General features: G+C 36.6%; 1 protein-coding gene across 1 annotated transcript in view; it reads left to right on the top strand.

Annotated features, from left to right (window-relative positions):
• The window catches only part of AK9 (adenylate kinase 9), a 105,846-nt gene that overhangs the window by 49,144 nt on the left and 42,170 nt on the right, over positions 1–14,532 (top strand). Inside the window, exons 16-22 of the mRNA XM_054568640.1 lie at positions 1,624–1,780; positions 2,956–3,070; positions 5,100–5,176; positions 8,123–8,281; positions 10,500–10,586; positions 11,059–11,259; positions 12,193–12,314. Of these exons, the coding sequence (XP_054424615.1) occupies positions 1,624–1,780; positions 2,956–3,070; positions 5,100–5,176; positions 8,123–8,281; positions 10,500–10,586; positions 11,059–11,259; positions 12,193–12,314 (918 nt within the window). The remainder of the gene's footprint in view (positions 1–1,623; positions 1,781–2,955; positions 3,071–5,099; positions 5,177–8,122; positions 8,282–10,499; positions 10,587–11,058; positions 11,260–12,192; positions 12,315–14,532) is intronic.

Genomic DNA, 14,532 nt, shown 5'->3' with positions numbered 1-14,532 from the left:
GATTAAACAAGTTAAGATTTATTTATTTGATAAAATGTTAAAAAGTCATTAAATTTTTTCAAAAAAATTGAGATGGGGAAATTATAAATGATATGTTGACATTGCTTTAATTTTCTTTTTTTTTTTTTTTTTTTTTATAATTTTTCTTTTTTTCCCCCTTCCTTCTAGTCTCGTTTCCGAGTCCTTTTCTGACTTTCCTCTTCCCTTCCCTTTCCTGCCACCCCCTTCCCTCTTGTCTCTGTTATTTCTTTTCCTTTCAGTGTTGCTGGCCATATTTGCCTTGCTTCTTTGCATTGTTGGTTAGGTGTGGTATTTTCTTTCCCTGGCTTATTTCGCTTAGCATGATGCTCTAGTTTGGTTTTTTCGGTTCTGTAAATTTGATCATTTTATATCGTTGAAATTAGTAACATTTTTATTAACCATTTATATTTTTCCAGTTTTATTGAGATACAATCGACATAATATTTTATTAACTTAAGGTGTACAACATAATGATTTGCTATAGGCATATGTGCAAAATGATTACTATAATAAATTTAGTTAATATCCACCATCTCACATAGTCACTTTTTTGTGTGTAGTAATAACTTTTAAGATCTATTCTCTCAGCAACTTTCAAATATACAGTACAGTATTGTTAGCTGTAGTCACCATGTTCTACATTATATCCTCAGGACTTATTTATCTTATTACTGGAAGTTTGTACCTTTTGACCCCCTTCACCTATTTTCCCCATCCCCACCCCCACCTCTGGCAACCAGAAACCTCTTTTCTGTTTCAATGAGTTTAGCCTTTAACTCCACATGTAAGTGAAATCATGCAGTGTTTGTCTTTCTGTCTTCTTTTACTTGTATTTCTTTTCTATAGCTTTTTCAACCCTCTAATTCTTTAGCTTATACATTTCAACATGTTTAATTTTTTTCTAAAGACTTCATTCAGATGGAAATTCTGGGTAAGACATCTCTTACCTTTTGACTTACTTCTAACATTCTGTGATTACCTGATGTCACACAAACTTGTTTAAAACCCTCAGAATTTGTGTATTCACAGATCCACATTACTAATTTCCATACGTATACTGAAGCTATTACTGCTCAGCAGTTGGTAGGGGAGAGTTAGCAGAATTCATTAAGCACCTGCAAGATTTGTTTTGACCCAGTTCCCTCCCTGGCTATTTGTAACCATCTCAGTACCTCTCAGCTCTCTCACTGAGGGATGAAGAGCAAAAGAGACGGGAAGTGGAGAGCTGGACTAGGACCTTACCACTCAAAGAGTGGTCCACAGACCATCGTCACTGGGAGCGTATTAGAAATGCAGACTCTCGGGCCTCATCCCAGACCTTCTAAATTAGGACCTGAATTCTGTAATATCGAATAACATAGCAAAATAAGTGTTGTTATATTTATTTAATAAAGGCTTTTGCTCCCCATTTTTAATTTTTAAAACATATAGGTTTCTTGCTTTAAGTTTCTTGTTTGAAATTAAGTGGCTCTTTTTTTCTTCCGAAAGTCAGAAGAATTCAGAAGACAGCTGGTTAAGGTTCACAAAGAGTGATAGATCAAGGGAGCATCCTTGACTTACCTAGCTATGATGGTAGTATCAGTGTGTCATTTTTTTTTACAGGTAATTGAAGAAAACAAGATGAGGTTTTCTGGTGCCCCAAAATACGGAGGATGGGTACTAGACAACTGCCCTGCTGTAAGAGAACTGTGGATAGCCTTAGTTGAGAAAGGAATTACACCAGATTTAATAATCTGTTTGTCAGATACAGAAGACAATGGTAGGTAAATATTTACGATGTAAATTTGAAAGTGAAGTTTTTATTGCTGATAATACTTTTAGTTAAAATATAAAATGGCAAACTCTCTGCCGTCACTAGGTATAAATGCCACCCCAGCAATTCCTTTACAACCTAGAGGTATACAAAATGAGGCATCTGTCCACCTAGCAGGTGGCCAGGATAGTCTGCTGAAGCACGGACATTCCAGCAGGCCCTTAGAATTATTCTCTGCAGCTGAGAATTAAATACCCCCCTCTCAGTCATCACTATAATGCAAAACAATGACAGGAACTTATCATCAGGTTAAAACAGGTCATGCTCTCTGCCTTTGATTAACGCAATGGGTTTTACACAGTTAGAAGAGCAAACTAAAGTTTCATATAGCTCACAATTTAGCAGAAGTTTTATATTTTCTCTTAAGGGGACATTCATACAAAAACTAATAGCAACTATTACACAATTATTATGACTATGTATTACAAATAATTACAAAAATAACAAATAATAACAACAGGATAGATTGATAGATTTATGGAAAGAATATAAACTTCTCAGCTTTTCAAAGAAATAAAGTCATATTGTAAGAAAGTGAATAAAAAATTTTTTTATTAAAAAAATAAATAAATTGTAAATGAAATATATATAAGGCTGAGGGCAAAAACTTAGTCCTTGTTCACCTCAAATGGGAATATTAAGTACCTCAAGATTGTAGAACTAAATTTTAATTATTTTGTCACTTTGTACAAAGCTATAATAATCAAAACAGTATGCTACCAGCATAAAAACAAATGTATAGGCCAATGGAACAGAGAATAGAGAGCCTAGAAATAAACCCATGTATATATGGTCAACTAATCTTTGACAAGGGGGCCAAGAATATTTTGCCATTTTAAATTTTAGGGAAATGTATTTAAAAAGAGTTTCCAAGGGGGAAATATAATATACTGCATTTTTTCATGTTTTAGTTATTTGTGACATACAAATAAATACCTTTTAAAAAGTATCTAAGATGGTCTCAATATTTTAAAGAATCTGGGCTCTTTGTAAATAAGTACTTAAAGGAAAATATATTTGGATATAGGAAGAATTATTTTTTATTGTTAACTTTCTAAATGTATCTCACTATACTTTATAGAACTTCAAAATTAATATTATTCTTTTTATCTACATTTCAGAAAAATGTTTACTTAATAGACTGTATTTAGAGAATAAGCCTGAAATTGACTCTAAGATATTAGAAAGATTATTAGACGAACAACAAAAGAAAAAAACAGAGGAAGAAGCAGCAAGGTAAAATCTGCCTGGCATAATAAAACAGCGTAATGAATGTTTTATGAAGCTGTTAAATATCTACTTACAATTTATATTTATTAAAGCTCTTTAATATCAAAACGGTGGTCTAACTGATCCAATTCAAGTTAATTCTGAGAAAAAACAGTAGTTTCACAAATACTTCTAGAATCTCTAGAGTAGAGTTGTAGATATTTCCACAGTTCCAAACCAAATTTTTTCTAAATCAAATATCTACTTTCAAGACATTGCAAGAAAAAATGAGCACAGATAAGATTTTTTTTCTTTTTACCATATTTATCTGTGACTTAAATAATTTTGCTAACTAGAATTCACAAAGTGAAGAAATAACATGATAAAAGTAAATGAAAATACACTTGTGTGATATAACTAAAATGGTGGAGAAAGAAAGTATTTATTGAAAATTAAAATGTGTCCCTGGCCAATGTGGCTCAGTTGGTTGGAGCATTGTCCCATAACTGAAAGCTTGCAGGTTCAGTTTCCCATCAGGGCACATACCTAGGTTATGGGTTCCATCCCCAGTACGATCCCCGGTCTGGGTGCATATGGGAGGCAACTGGTCGGTGCTTCTCTCTCACATCAATGTTTCTCTCTCTCCCTTCCTCTCTCTCTTAAAGCAATGTAAAAAAGGTCCTCAGGTGAGGATAAAAAAAATTAAAATGTCTATGCTTTTGATCTAGAAAGTATATCTAGGACTTTAGCCATCAGGTATCAGCATGTTAATACACAAGGGAACATGTATAAGAATGTTGCATTCTTTTTAAAATAACTGCATCTTTAAAATATAATATCAAAAAAACTGTACCCAGTATTCAACAGGGGCCTAGTTAAGTGAAGCAGAGCCCATTCATATCAGCAGCACACCCTGGGGCAGTCCTCCTAAGACTATTCTGTAGGCCTGTCGCTCTCTTACATTCAGCATTCTTTATGTTCTACTTACATATATTCTCTTCAAACAACATTACCCCACCTCTTCTCTCAACAGGTATGTGTCTTATTAGTAGAGGGTGCACTTTTACTATATTCCAAATCCTGCCATCCAGCCTAAACTGTTGGTGTAATTTGAGTTCTCTTTGTTCATGACCAGACCTCTGCGATGACTGGGTCTCGTTTCTACGCTCTTTTCCCATTTTGATTGTGTGAATCTGCAGTTCAGACAGGGCTTTTTTGTGAGGTTCCCCTTATCCAAAACCTAGGTAACGTATGATGCTGATAACAATCTGAGACATGACAAGAATGAGGCAGGATTTTGCTGCCAGTTATGAGATACTTCAATAAATCACTGGGGTAGATAAGTCAAAGACTAGTGGTGATGACAGAAACTATCCTGCTTTTGAATGGCACATTTAGAAACTGATGCTGGAAAAGCTGTAGAATTCTGCGTGTCTGTAGATATCTGGCCCAAGATGGAATTCTTAGTCCTCTTAAGTTTATCTCTTGTCTAAAAAAACCTTGCAAGGACTTTACATAAGACTCGGATACTTTTTTGTTTTTGGTTTCATTTCAGATTTTTTTTTCTCATAATGCCATCATCCCAGTAACTATTATTAACAATTTGATTCGTTTTCTTCTAGTCTTTTAATCATTTATATTCATTTTAAATACAAAATTAAAATTGTATTATACATAGTTATGTATTATACTTTTTCACTTAGGATTATGAATATTTCTCATTTAACCAGTGGGGAAAAAAAGGTACAGTTTTCCTCATTTGCCTTTTTAACTTGTAGTTAGACAATCCTTTATTAATTTTGACAGGTTTTCTAATAAATAGCCACAGCTTTTCAAAGTGTAACATTCCGACTTTTCTTCCAAAAAAAAACCCTGAAAATTAACTGACCTCAATATGAGTAAATTAAACTTTTATATTGTGAAGTAAAAAATATAATGAATATTATAAACAATTTACTCCTTATTGTTACCACTCTAAGCCTTAAATCTTATAATTTTGTAAGATGTCTGAATTTCCAAATACAATTAAATTTTGAACTTTTTTTTTTTTCCCCAGAAAAGCCAAAGAAGAGTCATTGAGTATAGAGAAAGAAAGTCAAAGGCTATTGGAAGCTATGGATGTGAAAACAAAAGGCAAACACAGATTAATTTGACTAATAATATATATATGTCATTTAATTTTGTATTATTATTGCAAGCAACTGTAGTACTTCAGTGAATCATAGGCAAGGTTACCATACTTCTTTATTTGCCCATGAGAACCCAGGTTTTTGGCTATGGTCTGTAAGTATTTATTTGACCCCCTTTCACTCTCGAAGTGTTCCAATTTGGGTAATAAATTATATGGTCACTGAAGTAATGGATTCATAGGAAAAAGACCCTGACACAGATACTTACTCAAGTACCCTCAGAAGGGGTATGCAGCAAGACAGATGTACAGCATGCCTGGTTATTAATGACATGTGGCTACTGGGATTACTTCCATTAGAAGCGTGTTGCAGAAGCTGACAAAAGAGTCAAACTCGTACTATACCCATTGTATTTGCACTTAAACTTCGAATCTCCATTATAGAAGAATTTACCCTACAAGCTGCTTTTGAGACTAGAGTTCTTAACCTGGGGTCCATGGAAAAAATTCAGGGTATGAACTTGAATGAAAAAATAATTATAACTTTAACTCATATTTAATTAAAATTTAATTCTTCCTTCAACTAGTAATTCATATAGGCAACAAACCACAGTAATACTAGCAATAATTTAACTTTGTCACCAATAGAAATGAAGATAGCACATTATAGTTTTATATATGCTTATCACTGTTCCCAAATTATGATTGTTATTAAACCAGCTGCTGGTTTTTGTTGTTTAATGCATTAGTAAAGATGCACAAATTTCCTATAGCACAAAATTTTTTTGATGTCTTGATGACTGTATTTCAATATAATTGGCTTCTTATGTATTTTATTTTATGAGATTGAAAACATCATTCTAAAAGGAAATCCATAAGTTTTATCAGACTGCCAAAGAGGTCCAAGTCTCAAAAGAATGAAAAGTATTTGCTTCAGTTTTCCATTGCTGAGCAAAAGCCACCACAACACTAAACGCACGTTTTTATTATGCACCCAATTCCGTGGGTCAGGAATTTGGGCAGGGCTTATCTCTGCTCCCTCAGGACCTCGGTTCTGACTTTAAGTAGCCACCTTGGAAGTGAATCCTCTGGCTCCACGGAAGCCTTCAGATGCCAGTGGCCCTGATTAACATTTCTATGATGACTTCATGAGAGACCTAGAGCCAGAACCACCAAGAAGCCACTCGCAAATTCCTGATCCCAGAAATTGCAAGGATAATGTGATTGTTGTTTGAACCACTAAGTTTTTGGGTAATTTATTATAAAGAAATAGATAACCATATAACACATACTTAGTCAAAATCACAGATAGCAGAGGATCTTAGAACACTTTTCAATCCATTCCTGACTTATATGCTACTCAGATTATTCACTAGGGTTCTTGAAAAAAGTAGTAAAACTTACTTCCCTCCCTCCCTCCCTCCCTCCCTTCCTTCCTTCCTTCCTTTTCCCTTTTTTTTTCTTTTTTTTAACCAAAAGAGATATTTACTTGAAGATGTTTTGAGTTTCTGGTGTAGAGCACATAACTTCATCCCAAACCTTAGTAGGTTTCAGCAAATTCTGCTTCTTTCTCTGGTGTATCACCATAAAATTCCCCATATAACCCCAAAGATGGACAACATTCCAAATCACATACCTGGAAGCCACATGCTCTGCAGCCCTGGTCAGACCTTGAAATATAGGGCACTTCAGGATGCTTTCCTCTGGGACTTAATACCCAGATTTAGATTAAAATTCAGGTACCAGAGGTATCACACACCACTAGAATGAGATTCTTGGAAGGTACTCACTGAGAGGAAGAAATCTCCACAACAATCTTTCACATCATCTTTGCATAGAAATTACTTTGTTTTCAATCAAGTTCATAAATCCATTAAAGGAATTGGGAAGATGAATTTTTCTGACTCCACAGTTCACCCCAGCTTCTTCCTGAAAGACATCCATTCATATATTTCTGATCATCAGAAACTACATCATCATCAGCAACTACTGAAAATTTGAAGTTATGCTTTTAAAATTTCCATTTAATGTATTGATTAACCACTCTATCATTCATTCTTAGCTATAAGAAAATACAGAGCCTAACCTGGTACTACCCAATAGAAATATAATGCAAGCCACATATGTAACTTTAAATTCTCTAGTAGCCACATAAAACGTAAAAAGAAAGAAGTGAAATCAATTTTATTTAATATGGCATATCCAAAATACTATTTTACTGTGTAATCTATGCAAAAAGTATTGATATATTTTACATTCGATTTTCCATACTAAAGCTTTGAAATCCATTGTATATTTTATATTTATATCACATCTCAGGACGCGCCACATTTTAAGTGCTCATAGCCACATCTTGTAGTGGCTGTGCATCAGACAGCGCAGGCCTACCCATTACCTTACTGAATAGACATTTGAGCTGTTTCTAGTTTTTTACTGTTTTAATATTTGGGACTGCTATAAAGATTTCCTCCTTTATTTTTTTTAAGGTTTTACTTATTTATTTTTAGAGAAGGGAAAGGAGGGAGAAAGAGAGAGAAACATCAATGTGTGGTTGCCTCTCATGTGCCCCCTACTGGGGACCTGACCTGCAACCCAGGTATGTGCTCTATGCTGGGGACTGAATCAGCGACCCATTGGTTCACAGGCCGGTGCTCAGTCCACTGAGCCACACCAGCCAGAGCAACATTTCTTCTTTTAAATGAACCGTTAGGCTGGGGTTCCTATTGCACTCTGAGTTCATGACTCTAGTCCTTTACCACTACATTTTAATAGGTAAAATGTATAGAAAATCTCTCTCTCTCTCTCTCCTTCATTAAACCCCATGCTCCAGGAGGGCAGGGGACCACCCTTAATTCTTTGTTTGGGTCTCAGCACTTGTTAGAGTGCCTAGCACCCAATTAATATTTGCTGACTTAACCTCAATGATAATTTACTTCTCATTTTTTTTCCAGAAGTGGAAGAGGCTGATCCTGAGGCTGATGAGGAGATTGAAGGTGAGGAGAACGATGTTCCTGAAGGGTCTGAAGCCCTTGAGGTAGCCGAGGAAATCGGGGGCTTCTTACCTGAGGAATCTGAAGTGTCCGAGATTCCTGAAACAGAACTTGAATCAGGTTAGACTTTATTCACAGCCATGTCCTTAATTTCACTCATGCCCATTGCTGTGTTTGTGTGTGCATACGTGTGTATATGTTAAGAAAGTGCAAACAGGCTAAACACGAAGAATGAGCCCTCAGCGAACAGCCTTTAATTCCAAATCACATGGTTTGAAATGCTGTAGGAAAGCTGGTTCTGCCCTGCTCTGTCTTGGTTCTCAGGGACAGGCCTGTCTGCGTCCTTCGTGGGGCACGCTGTTAAAAAGCAGGGGGAGGGTGCCATTAAAGGTACTCAAAGATAAAGCTTTGTCTTTTCCTCCATAATCTCTCTCACAAATTGTCATGGATTGATTTTATTTGTCATTTAATGTCATTCTAAGTAAAGAAAATTAAAAATTTAAATTATTAGCATGAATTTTACCATTCATCTTTATATTGTGCAATGCCATTTTAAATAAAAATAGGATTATTTAACTCATATAAAGAATCACTGAAATTAATACAATGAATATTTCATAGCTCATACATACATATGTATTTCATTCTTACCAGAATACTGGTAAGTTCTGTGCACAAAACTAACTCAGCTTTTTATATCACTTCTTAATATGCACATATTCTACCAACAGTCTCTACCTTTAACTTACTAATGATTGAGCAAAGACAAAGAAAAAGGAACACTGGGTTGCCCTGTCTTTTCCTTTCTGTCTATCTCATCATTTTCAAACTAAATGTTTATTGCAGGAAAGTGACACGAATGGGAAAGGCCATGATTGGGTTCCTTGGCTGTTCTTGTCTCTCCAAATGCTATCACCTTCTTTCCGCTTCTATCTGAAGCAAGTTCTAGTTCAAAGGGAAAGCATGGTCGCTTGGGTCTGTCAGCATCTTTGCCTGCCTGCCCTCACCACTCAGTCATACTTACTCTGACACATCATGGGTCCCCTGGGATTCTATACTCATGATGGGCCATCAGGAACTCTCATAAGAATGGGATGGCAAGGACTGGCTAACACATATTGTACCTATCTCTGCTCATGCGTGCTCTATTGTCCCATTGGGACCCATTTGGGTTTTGATTATAAAACAAAGTTCAGAGATAAAATTATTAAAAATTTCAAATTGACAACCAAAGAGCATTATGCTAAGTGTGAGGCTCTTCTGAGTAAAAGACTGTACAACTGCACAGGTCACACACCCATGGAGCCAGCGCTGCCGCAGAGGTGCAGTTTGGTGGGTGGGGCAGGGCAAGCCGGAGTCTGGGCAGTGGAAGTCACTCTCGGGACTGGAGAGTGGGCTCACAGCAGCAGGGTGGGGTACCCACCATGGTGGGAGTGAGGCTCCTAAATGCTTCCAAGCACAGTTAGTATTGGATTAGAAACTAGTGCTCTGAACTAAGGGCCTTCAAATATCTACTGCCAAATCCAGCCTGGGGCAGTTAAGGACTAGGAACCTGCTGTCATCTGGTAAAAGAATCAGGACTAATGGGAATTTTCACACTGAGAAACATAAATCATTTTTATCAAAGAGGTTGGCATTGGCTTTATGGGACAATAAGTATAAAATCATACCCCTCATGCCCAGCAGGAAGGCTGACAGAATAAAACACCTGATTTCCTTTTAAAAGTCCCACATCTCCATTGACTTTTGCTCCCAGTCAGAAACTTCAGTATTTTCTTCAGTACCTAAACAATTAGGCTGACTGTTCTCCTACCTACCTACCTTATGCAAGAAGGCAGGCCATAAAATACCAAAAATAAATAAATAAATAGAAATGTATTAAATATGATACATCAAACATTACACCAGAGAGTTCTAGTGTCCACAGTGTCTCACAATAGTGTTACAGGTCTAAGATATGATTTAGTTTTATCGTCTTTTATCTCCTTACTGGTTCCTTCAAGGAACCTCCTTTGGATGGTCTAAAGCCAGCCTCCTACTCCATTTAGGGTCAGGTCTAGCCCAATGCTGAAGACATCACTGTTACCAGTCAGAATTGTATGTATCATGTGTCAGTTATTATTCTGGTCATTGTTCTTTAGTATATTTAAGGATATTCTTCATTTTCTGCCTTATACTATTACATATTTTTATGCCATACTTTCCTAACTAGAACTATATTTTCAATTAGACATAGTATATACAATTTAAACTGTGTTTTGAAATTTTCTTTGTGCCAAAACTTTCATAAAGAAACAATGTCTTAAAATTCAAACACTAATTATATTTCTTTTCTAAGTATCTGAGCTTACTGAGGAAACTGTGGCTGGAACAGAAATTCCAAAAGAATCCAAAGAGGGCCTGGAAACTAAATTATCTGAAACAGGTTAGCATATAAAATAAAAGTAGTTAGTGCATAAAAGTGCTTTTCATATTCTCCTACAAAGGGTCCAGTCCCTTATTTTAGGCATACTACCAGCTTCTTACTTCTTTTTGCATTGTATGCCAGTTGACACATTGTATTTATTTAGCTTATTACATTAGAAGTATATCTAACCAGCTTATAACACTGCTTTTCATCAAATTTTATACATTTTATCAACAGTTAAAGATGCCAGATGAAATACATATTAATTATCCAAGTAATTTTATTAATAGATAATTCATCTATAGCCAATACAAGAAATGAAGCATAATTAATATATGAATTTATAAATGTACATTATTGTTGAGAATTACATGTTTATTTCTCTTATATGCTTTAAAAGTATTATGAAGTATAAATTATTTTGTCAGTACGGGTAAAAATACCATATTTGAAGCTTCTCTTTTTCTTTTCTTTAACCTTTACTCAAAAGTTGTACTACCTGAGTTTCCTGAAGACGCTTATCCTGATGTTCCTGAAATGGAACCTATTAAAGAGAAGATCAGATCTTTCGTCTCCACGTGGAAATCTCTGGAAACAACAATCAGTGACTCTTTCATTCACATTTTCAACTTGGAGATTGCTGGCAAAACTCCAGAGGAACTACTTCAAAAAGCAGTTGAGACTATGGAAAGTAAGGGCTGTAATCCTAACATTTACTGTCAAGAGCAGGTAATATTATTAAAAGCACCGTGCACGTTTAAAGCCTTTCTTGATGGTCCATAAAGTAAAACATTCAACATATCCAGGGATGATGCTTAAAATATTCAACAACTCTCATAGTGCAGGTCCATCAGAACAGCTGTGGGGCACAAACAGCACCAGCCAAACTGGCCAGTTGTCATTTAAAGAATTTCTGAAGGCCAATTTACATACACATTTATACTAAGAGATCAGTCACTGCAATTAATTTTCCTAATCTTAGACTACTGTAATATTGGGTTGGCCAAAAAGTTCATTTGGTTTTTTTCCATCGGATGCTCTAGTAGCACTTAGTTGTCTTTAACTTCATTTGAAACAATTTTGTTAGATTGTATTGTAACAGCTGTCATATCAGCATACATTGAAAGGAACATCAAAATTGGTAAATTTTTGTGTAGCCATTTTAATATTGAAGATGGAAGAATATAAGCAATATTTTTAACATATTATGCTTTATTATTTCAAGAAAGGTAAAAATGAAACTGAAATGCATAAAAAAGATTTGTTCAGTGTATGGAGAAGGTGCTGTGACCGATCGAACATGTCAAAAAGAGTTTGTGAACTTTGTGCTGGAGATTTCTCACTGGGCGCTGCTCCTCAGTCAGGTAGAACAGTTGAAATTGATAGTGATCAATTCAAGATATTAATTGAAAACAATCAACATTATACCACATGGGAGATAGCTGACATACTCAAAATATCCAAATCAGTAAAGCTATTGGTGTTAATAAAAACGTATCTTTTATTTTATGGAAAAAAACCATATGGACTTCTTGGCCAAACCAATTATCATTTTATTGTAAAAATATTTTCCCGAGTGTTTGTTTCTTCCTCCTTCCTTCATTCCCTTGTCCCTTCCTTCCAGAACCTTTCCAGTATGCTGGATGGGAGTTAGGTATAGAAGATTATGAGGAAGAAACAGAGGACTTTCAGGCTGAAGCAGACCTTGATGAGGAGCTGGAAGGCGAAGAAGAGGAAGAGGAAGAGGTATGAGTCTTTATTGCTGCTCCTCCACATTGGTGACATCATTGAAAGTGCACATATCCAGAGTGGTAATTAGTACTCTTGGACCCCAGGAGAACAAGCAGATTTCCTCAGTTTTATATATAAACATTTTCAACACACTTTGCTTCCACCCCAGCTTCCCCTGATCCCTGAAATATCGGGGCTGCTTAGGCAGTATGTTACACCCATTAAAAAAAAGGGGGGGAAATCAATAAAAAAAAATTCATGGAAAAATCTATAGATACTAGAAACAGAAATATTTTATTTTTTAAATTTTTTTAGTCCTCACCTGAGGATATGTTTTTATTTATTTATTTTTATTGATTTGAGAGAGAGAGATAAATATAGATATGAGAGAGAAACATGGATTGGTTGCCTCCTGGAGCGCCTGACTGGGGATCGAAACCACAACCTTTTTGGTGTATAAGACAACACTCCATCCAACTGAGCCACCCAGCCAGGCTGACACAAATCTTTTATAAATTTAACAGAAGTGGGTGTTTTATGTAAAATACAGCAATGGCATCTTTGAGAGGCTGCTTGCATGATACTAATAAGTGGTATTTTCAAACAGGAACAACTCATTTTAGCAAACAATCTACTCCTTTGTCACAAAAATTTTGATAACCATTCTTAATTGATAGCCATCCAATTCAGGCATCTACCAATAATAAAATAAGAAGTGATTCCTTTAATTTTGGTCTTTAAAAATGAAACAAAATGATGTAATAAGTTAGGTATACATACAACTGTAGTACTTAAGTTTAAACCCAGATATATGTGTGTCAAACAATAAATGTTATGTACTGTGATTCTGATAACAACTTTCAGTACTTTATCACTAAGGAGCTGCTGAGATCTTAAGTCAGGTGGTTAACAGATGTAGGTTTTGTCCTTCCTATATTCAGATTCTCTTCTTTCAGTCACCCTTCTTCTGCCATTCTTTCACATCTGGTTCTGTTCTGCAAAGTCATCGTCTCTTTCTTGTATCTGCAGACAAGTCTCAAGCTGTCTATAATATTCAAAACATATTTTTAGGTATGGTCTTCATTGATAACAATGTCTTCTCTTCATTTCCCTTCTCCCTAACTTACCACAACACAAATCAGTTCTTCCTGTTGTATCAGTTTCCTAAGGCTACCATTAAGTGCCACACTTCCAGTCAAGGCGGTGGCGTAGGCAAATATGGCTTGCATCCTCGCACAACCACATCAAAATTACAACTAAAGTATAGAATAACCATCGCTCAGAACTGCCAGAAATCAAGTTGAATGGAAGTCTGACAACTACAGAATTAAAGAAACCACATCCACCCATACTGGTAGGAGGAGTGGAGATGCAGAATGGGCTGGTCCCACATTCACATGTGGTAGATAAAAATTTGGGAGAGAGTGAGGAGTCCCAGCCCCACACCAGGCCCCCCAGCCCAGGGTTCCAGTGCCAAGAAGATAAGTTCCCATAACTTCTGGCTGTAAAGACCAGCAAGGAGTCTGTGGAAGAAACTTCTGGAGCCCCAAGCAATTCCTCTTAAAGAAGCTGCATACAGACATACTCAGACTCATTCCCTCTGAGCTCTAGCACCAGGATAGCAGTTTGAAAGGCACCAGTGGTATATAAGAAGGAACTGAACTGTCTGGCATCAAGGTGGGAGCTGGGGGACAGCTTTCTCCCTGACAGAAAGGAGGGCAGAGGCCATTGTCCCTCTTCTGAACCCTCCCCACACAGAGCCACAGAGACAGCAGGTGCTGTATCTGAGACTCCATAAACTGCTTGCTCCATCCTGGAGAGCCCCTGAGGCTCTGCCCCACCCAACTTATAGCTGTTAACTGGCTTTTCCATATGAATGGCTGGTCTTGTCACAACTTCCTAAATCTTTTCAAAGAAGCAACAGCCAGCCTCAGTGAGCCTCCAGCCCCCAAACCTCTTGCTAAGTGGCCCCAAGCCCAGCACTAGCAGCAGCCAGCCTAGATTCACAGTTTGGTTTCACCTGGGAATCTGCAAGCCCAACACAAGTAGCCATCTCAGATTGCTTTATAGCTCAGGCAGGGTGGCCCTGAGCGAAACACAGGTCAGGGCTCATCTTGGCCTGCACCACGTGGGAAATTCCGGAGCCAATGCACCCAATGGACAGCTACAGACCATGCTGGAGCAACACCATTCTGCCCCTGCACAGCTGATCCTCCACAAATGGCAGAGGTTC

Source organism: Pteronotus mesoamericanus, unplaced genomic scaffold, assembly GCF_021234165.1.
Source record: "Pteronotus mesoamericanus isolate MK-2021 breed Mesoamerican mustached bat unplaced genomic scaffold, CSHL_Meso_final contig_20, whole genome shotgun sequence".
Taxonomy (NCBI): Eukaryota; Metazoa; Chordata; class Mammalia; order Chiroptera; family Mormoopidae; genus Pteronotus; species Pteronotus mesoamericanus.
This window is presented reverse-complemented; position numbering and strand designations above follow the sequence as displayed.